The following is a 10973-nucleotide window of genomic DNA, read 5'->3' on the forward strand; positions in this document are numbered from 1 at the left end:
AAGAATGGAGAGAGTTTTTTAAATATTCCTACCTCTTCATACACCCAGAATTACAGAGGATGAGAACTTTTCAGTTCACCTTACAGGTGAGAAAACCAGGACTCACCTATGGGCTTTCTCTCCATAGTCAGAGAAGGTTAGGGCAAGAACCAACTAACCACTAGTAATCTCTTCCTGACAGTCTTTGCCTTGCACATTTCAGGTCTAGGGCTTTCCTCTCTTAGACCTTTCTTACACTGGTGGTGTGCCCCAAACCTGGAGGACAGGCTATGCTACAGAGTCAATCAATAACCAAGGAGATCTGTGACCAGAGCAGGAGGTGGAGACTGGAAGCCCATGCTGCCTATATGACCCTTCCAGTTCCAGGATTCCAGAGCCAAGTGGTAAGTTCAGTGCAGTTTTTGACTGAGCTCTAGAACCAGCACTTCAGCCATGAAGGTGGCAAGCATCTTTCTCCTCACTGCCTTGGTCCTGATAAGTTTATCTGGTAGGTGTCTTTGCGTATTTTTCTGATTTGAGTAAAACCTTTTTGACCTGTTGTTTTATTGAGCACATTACTTTCAAGACTTAGAGTCTACTCTTGGACAGATCTTTTGGCTCTAGGGAGATGAAATAAGATCAGTGGATGAGAATTATATATGGAAAGAGGGATTTTAACATAACACAAGAAAACAATTTTACTCGTGCTCAGACATGAAATGTTTTTTTTTCCTCGGGTAATAAAGCTGACTCTTCATCATAGATATGGTAGAAAAATAAAGGGATTATTTCAACATCAAGTACCCTTCTAACTCCGTACATGTTTAAGGCCAATTTACAAATTTTATGTTCTCATGGAATTGCAGAAATAGGTAACAATGGTTACCAGTTATTCAGTGTACAGGGCAGAGTTTAAGAACTTGACTTTTGACCTATAGAATATTTTTAGAAAAAATACTCTTCTTGAATAGATGGTGTGTGTATATCTTCAAACTGTCTTGATAATGCTGAGAAACGATCTGAACCCCCAGAATCGGCATCAGCTTCCTTTTTGTCTTTGGAAATGGTTACTGTGTTAAATTTTTTATCAGATCTAGCAAATAAACCAAATCAACACTTTATGAAGAAAGGAACAATGCTGTTTGTTGTATTCGCTAAGTATTTATGGGAGCGATAGTCCCTTTTCCACTTCTCATGCATATCAATTAATACAGATAGATGCCTGTGTGGCAATCACCTGCTCATTAAATCTTAGACTCAACTAGATTCTAAAATCCAGTGGAACTCTCACCACATCAGGTTCTGACTATTCCAGGGAACTTCTTCTCCAAGGCCGTGAGTGTCTTATGACTTTTCAAAACATTTAGCTCAGGAGAACTACCTCCTTACCTAGTTGACCTCAGAGACTGTTAATAACAAAATCAAATCTGACCAACATTTCTTCTTTTAGATACTATCTGATTAGTCCCCCTTCCCTGCAATATCCAGGGAGAACTACCTCCTTACCTAGCTGATGTCAGAGATTGCTAATAACAAAATCAAATCTGACCAACACTTCTTCCTTTAAAGAAGTGACTAATACTATCAAATTAGTCCCTCTTTCCTGCAATGAGCTCACCCACAGTCATCATCTCCTACATAAACATGATATCATCAAGACCTGCTATTTTCTGGAGAATGCAGCAGGACAATTTTAAGTATCTACATGTAAATTCAAAAAATGTGAATTAAACACAACACAATGGAGGAAAAGAGGTCTTTGGAAACCAAAGTTTGAGTTGTCAGAAGACCTCCACTTTTTTTAACATCACTTACAAAAGAAGACTTATGTGTAAATATAAGAGTTAGTTTTGCATCACAAGACCTGGTTATTGCTAGTGTTAACTGTTTTACTGGTTATAGAAACTCCATATCTTTACCTATAAACTTGAGAAAGAGTCTTACATTTCCTACATCAATAAACAAGTTAACTAGAATGTCAGTGAGTATTCAGACGGCATTTGCTCTGTGCCTGAGACATCTTAAGCAGTAAGTACATCATTTTTATTTTCAAGGGAATAAGTCAAGTTGTCTTAAATATACAATACTTATGTCCTAATCAAGTTTTTGCTTAATTTTTTTGAGGTTTCAGAAGGCAGGCTGAGAGTGAACAGCAGTGAGATGTTCTTGAGAAAAAAAGATGGAAATAAGAAGGGCTAGGTGGTGAAAGAGGCCAGCAGAGAAGACATAGTCTTAAATGGAAGCAGAAATTTCTGAATGAGAATACGTCTGTCCTCTCCCATTCAAGACTCAACTTCACATGTCTGATTTATGTTTTCCAGGTGACAGTGGCGCTAACATCCTGGGAAGAGAGGTAAAGACAATTTTGTAAATTTTTTACCTCTGGGGCTAGAACTGTTTGTTCCAACCAAAGCATAGTCTAACTCACCTTTCAATTTAGCCTCAATACAAGGAGCATGAACGCTGGCAAGGCTTAACCTACTAAATGTGGGTAGTAATTGTAGTTTCCCACAGGTGTTAATGTTGAAGGACAACTTCTCAGATACACGGGCAATTTCTGTGTAGTCATATTATGTTCGCTGTAAAGGGGTTTTTATATATAGTAGGGCTATCTTGTAGGATAAGAATTTTCCGTGGAGACCAGCGGAAGAAGTGTCCTCTTCTCATTACATTTATATATAGTGAGAAGGCCAATGACAAACTAAAATTGCATGAGTAAATAAATTATTACATTTGTGATCTATTATAAAGAAGTTCTGATTCCATTAGCAACTTACCCTAGTGTTTCCCTGGTGGCTCAGTGATAAAGAATCCTCCTACCAGGGCAAGAGACATGGGTTCGATCCATGGTTGGGGAGGACCCCACAAGCCGCGGAGCAAAACACATGTTTGCCAAAACCATTGGCAAGTTGGTTTAATGCTCTAGAGCCCAGGAACCACAACTACTGAGCCCTCAGGCTGCAACTACTGAGGCCCATGGGCCCCTAGACTCAGGCTCGGCAACAGGAGAAGCCACTGCAACGAGAAGCCCATACACGGTAACTAGAGAGTAGCCCGTGCTCACTGCAACTAGAGAAAGTCTGTGCGGCAACAAAGACCCAGCACAGCCAAAAATAAATAAATAATAGAGTGAAGTGGTGAAGAGCTAAAGTTCAGGACCTAGATTGACAGGGTTTAAATCCAGGAACCAGTAATTATTAGGTGTGTGACCTGGGGTGATTTACTCCCTTTGGACTTCATTATCCTTACTAGAAGAAACGTATGATACAAAGTTCATAGATGAGTTGTGAAGTTTAAATATAATAATACATAAAAAGCATTTAGGACAGTGTCTGCCCTGTGAAAGTCACTTCATAATTACTAGTTGTTACTTGTGATAGAGAAAACAGGCTGTGCAAAAACTTCAAAGGTGGAAGGCACCGCATGTCTTTAAGTGACTTGGATAAGACCGGGGTAACAGGACTACTGTGTGCAAGCTTCAGGGAGTGGCTGACCTGACAGAAGCTACCACCTGTATTGACTGTAAACTTGAACATTATCTCACTCACCTTATTTAACCTCACAACACCATGATGAGACAGGTAGGAAAAAGGACAACATCTTTCTTGTTTTGCAAATGAAGTGACTGTGGTTCAGAGACACCAAGAGATTTACCAATGTCACACAGCCTGTAAGTAGCAGAGGCATTACTTAAAACCAGGTTTTCTGAATGCAAATTTTGGATTCTTCCCTTTAGAACACTTAGTATCATCCTTCCGATCCATTTTTAAGGTGACCAACTCAGGGGGATTTTAGAGACTGTGCTATAAATTCAAAGAATGAAAAATGATGGGAAATGATTCTGTTTCATTCCATTTACAGGCCAAGTGTACAAATGAAGTGAACGGATGTCCCAGGATCTATAACCCTGTCTGTGGGACAGATGGAGTTACTTATTCTAATGAATGCTTGTTATGTATGGAAAATAAGTGAGTACAAGCTTGAATTTCTTTTAACATGTATATTTTAAGCTAGATGTCTTCAGATTTTTATATATCTAAGAGTCAATGAATATGCCAATAACGTGAATTTCACCATGTGAAAAACAAAGTACCTAGTTTTCCCTCAAACAATCTTGATCTCTTTTTCTCATTATATATCTGTAAAGATTATATAGAAGTGTGTGTGCATTATGATAGAAAATAGTATACATTGTGTCAAGCATTATGCAAGGCATTTAATATTCACAATGACTCTATGAGGTAAATAATACTAAGCTTATTATGCCCATGAGAAAATTGAGATTTAGTCAGTTTAAATAATGCTCAACAATGAGTGGCAGATCTGGTACGAAATCCTTGCTCTTTCCATGATGAAGTCAGGTACCAGCCTAAGTACGTGTGAGATACAGAAGAAAATCCTACAGGTTTTGTCTCCCAGTTTGCTTACGCTCAATGCTAACACAGTGTGGTCAGTGGTAGTGTAAGCAGAGTGCTCTGAGAGCACAAAAATCAAAAAGAATTAATTATGCCTGCTAGGATTTTGAGAAGTTTGGAGGCTTTCTCTAGGACATTCTGAAGAAGGAGACAGAAGCATTCCAATATGAAGAAAAAACTGAACAAAAGCCAGAACGTAAGTAATAATATGGTGCAGTATAAAAGGTGTTTAAGAAATTACCAAGCAATAGAGGAGGGGACGTGTTTGAATGTTTCTTTCAATTAATTTTTTAAAAAGCCAGTTCTATGATAAAAACCCAAGCTTTTATAGCAAATGAGATAGTATGGATTTTTTAAAGCTCACAATATGTCCCAAATTCCATTATACTTAAAAAAACATTCTTCGCAATAGTAACCATTGTGTTTACTAAAGTTCTAAAATATGCAAATGTGAATTATATTGTTTAGGTGACCAAAAACATATTTTGGTAACACTTTTTTTTAATGGATGTGAGAACCAGCCTCAGTGGAGTTTCTGAACTGACTGTAGGTGGATAGGTGATGGGAATCAGACTCGAGCTCAAAGAAATAAATTTGCCACAGATGTTCTGTCTCTGCTACTGAACACTTTCTGCCAAGCATTGTGCTAGTCTCCTCCACTTTCCTTATGGATATAACTAAGAGAAAAAGCACAAATAAGGTAGTTTCTTGTAACTTGTGACAAATGTCATTAAATGGGTGTTCAGTTCAGTTCAGTCGCTCAGTCGTGTCCGACTCTCCGCGACCCCATGAATCACAGCACGCCAGGCCTCCGTGTCCATCACCAACTCCCGGAGTTCACTCAAACTCATGTCCATAGAGTTGGTGATGCCATCCAGCCATCTCATTCTCTGTCATCCCCTTCTCCTCCCACCCCAACCTTTCCCAGCATCAGAGTCTTTTCCAGTGAGTCAGCTCGTCGCATGAGGTGGCCAAAGTATTGCAGTTTCAGCTTTAGCATCAGTCCTTCCAAATTGGTGTTAGCAATGTGCTATAGGAATGAAGGAGAGAGACAAATTGCTTCTTACTGAAAGGGTCAAGAAAGGATTCATGAAAAGGAAGTCATTTAAACAGCGGTCTGTTTTCACAGTATCACAAAAGCCTTCCAGGTTAAATAAAGACATAGAATGGTCAAACAAAAGAGATTCTGCAAGGAACCTAGAAAACTGTTATTTTGGAACTGATGTGGTGTTAAGACTCTGATTTAGGCTCAAATGACCGCATGTACTTCCATCATTCCACAGCTCTAATTCATTGTACTGTGAACCCTCTTTTTGATCTGCTTTAAATCTTTCAGAAAATTATTGCTATTTAACAAGGATTGTGGAATTAGGTTCCCAGGGAGAAATATTTAATATCCTAAAGTTTTAGGCTGAAAACATTAGGTGCTCTGCTTTTTTAAAAATCCCACATTAAACACTTATAGAAGAAAGTTGAAACCACCTGTTAATTTTCTCATGGCCTATGTTATTGATGTTAAAGTCAAACATATTTCTGTCCAAGGGGAGGGGAAAGCAGTACAACGGCCTTGAGACTTGGGCCATTTCCAAGTGCCAAGATCAAACGGCCTAATATTTAGAGTGAAACACTGGAAAAATATGAGCATAGGGCTGGGACACCCTGTTTCTTTAGACTTTAAAAATCTATCAGTCCTACCTGCTTTTTCCATTCTTTTAAAAATATGTAAATATGGAAGCAATATTTGAATGCCTGAAAAAGTAATTTCTCTTCCTATATTTCTCTGATAAGAAAGCAGATGAGAGAAATGTGGCTTTTTTCAAAAGTACCATTTAAAAAAATAGATATTTTTAGTTGGAGGAACATTGTTTCACAATGTTTCTACAACAGTGTGAATCAGCCATAAGTATACATATGTCTCCTCCCTCTTGAACTGCCCCACCTTGTCCCACCCCTCCAGGCTGTCAGAGAGTACTGCGTTGAACCTGTGTTGTACAGCAACTTTCTATTAGATATCTATTTTACATATGGTAATATTTATGTTTTAATGCTACTCATGTATCATTTTGCTTTTCTTTCTACTGCCCATTAAGACCCCCAAACAAGTATTAATATATTGTATGGTTAAAGAGTCGGACATGACTGAGCAACTGAACTGATGGTTAACTAGATCCAGGTTCTGACTCTAGCTGTTGAGTTTTGAGATGAGTGGACTAACAAGGGCTTGCATCTCCTTGATCGTTATGCTCCTGGCAGATATATTCAGTAAGAACTTTTTATCTAATTACTCTATATCTTCTCAGGCAACCTACACTGGCAAATTCTTTTCTATAAACTAGCATTCTCCTGCAAGAACTTTTTGCAATGACAGAAATGCTGTCCAATATGGAGGCCTCTAGTCATGGCACCAGCATTTAAAACGTGGCTACCATAACCAAAAAGCTGGACTGTTAACATGATTAAACTGATTTAAATTTAAGCAGCTATATGAGATCATGTCAGCTGTCATGGACAGCATAGCTATGGAAAATAAGTCAAACCATGGGCTCTGTCTAGATGCTAACTAAAGCAACTATCCTACGAGATAGGGATATGATTTCCTTTTGCAAAATCTCACAGGTGGGAATCCCCAGAGTCCTAAGAAAAAGGTCCAAAAGTAGCCTGGGCACCTGCTATGCTGAAAATCTGGTGGCTAGGACAATGACGTCAGCAGGAAAAGCAACAATGGATTAAAGATTAATTCCAAGGATTTTAATGATGCCCTGCTGGATCTGTCAGCTCTATAAGGATGAACATTTTCCCCTCAATATAGGTAGTAGTTCTCAATCAATATTTGGTGACTTAATAAGTGAATGAGTATATGAATAAGAGAAACAGAAATGGAAGGAAATCTCAAACCTCTCATTTTAAATAAAGCTGAATTTTCTCCTTGTTTTCCTCCGATAGTCACATTTTCTCAGCAAAGTTTAAACTAATTTTTTTTTCCCCATCTCTTCAACAGGGAACGTGAGACTCCTGTCCTCATTCAAAAATCTGGGCCTTGCTGAGAACCAAAGTTCTGAAATCCCATAAGTACACTACATGGCGTGGCTGGCCTGATTGCTGAATAAAATGCATCTAAATGCGTTCTGTTGCTCCCATATGCTTTTTCCTCAAAGGCATGTTTAATTATACCGAGAAAAAAGGATGGAGGCAAACTCAGAATAAACCAAGTTTTACAAAATACAACAATCCTATAATTTTGGACAGGGTTTCTTTCAGGATGCTTTTCCCTTCCCCATCCTCCTCACAGTCTGAGGACTCTGTCCCAGGAAATGTGACTGCAGACATTAAATGACAGGATTCAGTTGATCACAAATATCGTAATCCCATGGGGATTTGACTAGCATTTTAAGAAGCAATTGGAAAACTCAGTCCAGAAACATGTTGCCTCACACCATTCACTGACTGAAATAATTTCTTTAGGGTTCCTTGGAATTTAACTGAGCATCTATTGTGCCTGGCACTGGTCTAGGCACAGAGGCATACGATTCTGAAATGCTGCCTGTCCAGCGGAATAGAGTTTAGTCTTAAGATTTTCCATATATCTCACAGTAGATTTGAGGTGAGGCATAACTTTCTCAAAGAGGCTCTGAATCACTGCTGAAACCAAAAGAGTCACATTTTCTCAGCTGTGTGGTGGAGGAGCCTTTGTATTCAGCCTTAATTCTCCCCCAGCAAAGGCCATTCCCCCCTGGTTACTGAGGTGAGTAGCAGTGATGTCGAGCTCCCCGTTTTCCCCGGCAACCTGAGGACTATATCTCTGGCTTGACTTGGAGATCTGCTTTTTGGGGTCTCACAGGTGTGCGCTGAGATGAACAAAGAGGAAATAAGACCTGATTCTGATTTAACTTTTGCCGCCAAAGCACCCCCAAGAGATGATCTGCTGTGAAAAGAAGGGACTACAGACCTACAGACTACAGATGAAATGATCACGAGGCCTCTGTGTAGTTTCCTATGAGCCACAATAACCCTGTGTGGGTAACCTTATCTCATGAGTAAACTTAGCGAAGTTAGATAACCTGACTAATATCACCACCAAATAAGGTGGCAAAATTAGACTTTCAATTCAGGACAGACTCCAAATCTAATGCATTTTAGTCTAAACCACAATCACCCCAGGTAGGCTATCCCTTCCTGATTTCTTCTACAGGAACTTTAGGTAACATACTCACATTAAATGGCATATGTAGAAATAAGAAGTGCCTCAAAAGGAAAAAGATCTATAATCACAAAAACAGAGAAGGAAAAGCAGCTTGAATTCCTAAGCTTAGACAAAGAAGTAGCCCAGAATGGAGAAGTGGATAGAGGGTAAGATGACCCTGAGATGCATCAGGTTCCCTGATAAATAGTGGAGAATTCATCACCCATTGAACCAAAAGTAACTAATAAAATCTGTCCCACACTTGCAAAACACAGTTGCACGACACGTTAGGTTTAGGTTAATTTCTTGTGATATTCAGAATATACTTGGCTTGAGGTTTAAATCTGGCCACTAGGGGATGCTGTGGTCTACTAAGTGACAGCCAAACACACACCTCACACAGGTTAAGTTATGGACACAAGATGGCTTCCAGCATCTTGTCTGTGATGCTAGAGGACATTTGAAGGGCAATGCTAAGCGTAAGGAACTTTGCTTTAGTAAACAGATTTAAACATTGAATGCTAGAAATTGTCGCAGTCTGGAGAGAAGAGATTTGGAGATTACAGGCAGAGGCAATACATAAACCTAGATTGTCTACCTTTAATGGTTCTGCTCACTTTCTGACTTGTTAAAAAATAAATTTAGGCAACCCACATTTCTACCTGGCCATATTTTTAAGGCCTCCAACCTAACTGTCGCTAGGCCAAGTTCTTGGGACACAAAGCAAGACAAACAAGAGGAAACAGCTGTCCCTGGAAAGAAAGGAAGGACAACTAATAGTACCTGAAAGCAAATTTATGAGTCACATGATTCAAGGATCTGAAACTGAGCAGGAACCTGGAGGGCCCTCCTGGGTAGGAATCCTTTCCCTGTCCCATATTTCTCATTTGCAGAAAAAGGGCTTCAACCTCCTAGGCCTTTCCTGAGTTCCAAATAGCACATTCAATCAGGAAAGTAAGAGAATGCAGAAGCAAAGGAAGAGTGATCAAGAAACTATAATGCAGGGATTAAAGACGAGTCCTGGTTCCTCCTCAAGGGATGTTGCTGTTCAGTTGCTAAGTCGTGTCTGACTCTGCGACCCCATGGACTGCAGCACACCAGGCTTCCCTGTCTTTCACTATCTCCTGGAGCTTGCTCAAACTCATGTCTACTGCCTTGGTGATGCTATCCAACCATCTCATCACCCACTTCTCCTCTTGTCCTCAATCTTTCCCAGCATCAGGGTCTTTTCCAAGGGATACACTTAATGATATTTTTGAGTTCTTCTGCAGGAACTAAGGCCCACACCCAGGTGGAGGATGGTAACTTCAGGCTGAGCACAAAGTTCCCGGAACCACTCTGTTACCTCACCCACCAACCAATCAGAAAAGAATCACACACACTATAGCCCTCACCCCAAATTTTACCTATAAAAATTTCTCCCTGAATGGCATCAGAGAGTTGGGGTTTTTGAGCATAAGCCACCTCATGCCCATTGCTTGGTACTCCAATAAATCTCTGCTCCACACTCTGACGTTTTGGTTGTTTGGTCTCACTGTGCAATGGGCACATGAACTTATGTTCTGTAACAGACTGATTTCTTACAAATGATTTTTTCCTGCCTATCTGGATTTGGAAAGGAAAGGACAAAATGAAACCTGCCTTCCTCTCTGGAGCAGGCACCACAGATAGAGACAGTGATGAGCCCACTGACTTTGGTGTCAACTACAAACTGGCGCTTGTCATCTGCCGATCTACCGCTGAGAGGATTAAGTCATATGCTGCTACAGGTGCTGACCTTCAACATCCCCTAAAAGGAGTTCAGGGTGAAGATCAGAAAAGAAGCACTCAGGGGCAAGGGTGGGGGATGGCAGGACATGTCTTTCAGATAGATAATTTCAGAAGCCCAGTCCTTATATCTCCCCATATCTAGAAAAGCACTAAAATCCTGTAATCCTAGTTACTGTTCCCTGTAACTAGCAAAGGCTTCACGAGACTAGTAGAAACCTTCTGGAAAAATATGTGCTTGATTGCATGTATTCCCCCTTAACCAAAAATCACATATATACTGACCTTTCCCCCACCACCTCTTTGGAAGTTTCTCAGAGCTATTTGAGGTGCTGTCTCCTGGGCTGCAGTCCTCATTCTGCGCCAAATAAAACTTAATTTGCAACTCTCACATCATGCTTTTTTTTTTTTAAGTCCACATAATTATTCTTACAGGCTTCCCAAGCTGCTAGTGGTTAAAAAAAAAAAAAAAAACAAACCACTTGCCAATGCAGGAGACAGACAGGGGTTTGAGAGTTGATTTGGGAAGATCCCCTTGGGGGAGGGCATGGCAACTCACTCCAGTATTCTTGCCTGGAGAATCCCATAGACAGAAGAGCCTGGTGGGCTACAGTCCATAGGGTTGCAAAGAG

General features: G+C 40.1%; 1 protein-coding gene across 1 annotated transcript; it reads left to right on the forward strand.

Moving 5' to 3' along the window:
• Positions 1-387: 387 nt before the first annotated feature.
• SPINK1 (serine peptidase inhibitor Kazal type 1) lies at positions 388-7517 on the forward strand. The gene is made up of 4 exons (XM_055431345.2): positions 388-487; positions 2301-2332; positions 3841-3947; positions 7393-7517. Exons 1-4 carry the CDS (start codon positions 433-435, stop codon positions 7436-7438), a joined length of 240 nt encoding a protein of 79 aa, XP_055287320.2. The 5' UTR covers positions 388-432; the 3' UTR covers positions 7439-7517.
• The last annotated feature ends 3456 nt before the right edge of the window (positions 7518-10973 follow it).

This window comes from Moschus berezovskii, chromosome 8, assembly GCF_049115385.1.
Source record: "Moschus berezovskii isolate FMDL1 chromosome 8, NW_MosBer_1.0, whole genome shotgun sequence".
Lineage (NCBI taxonomy): Eukaryota > Metazoa > Chordata > Mammalia > Artiodactyla > Moschidae > Moschus > Moschus berezovskii.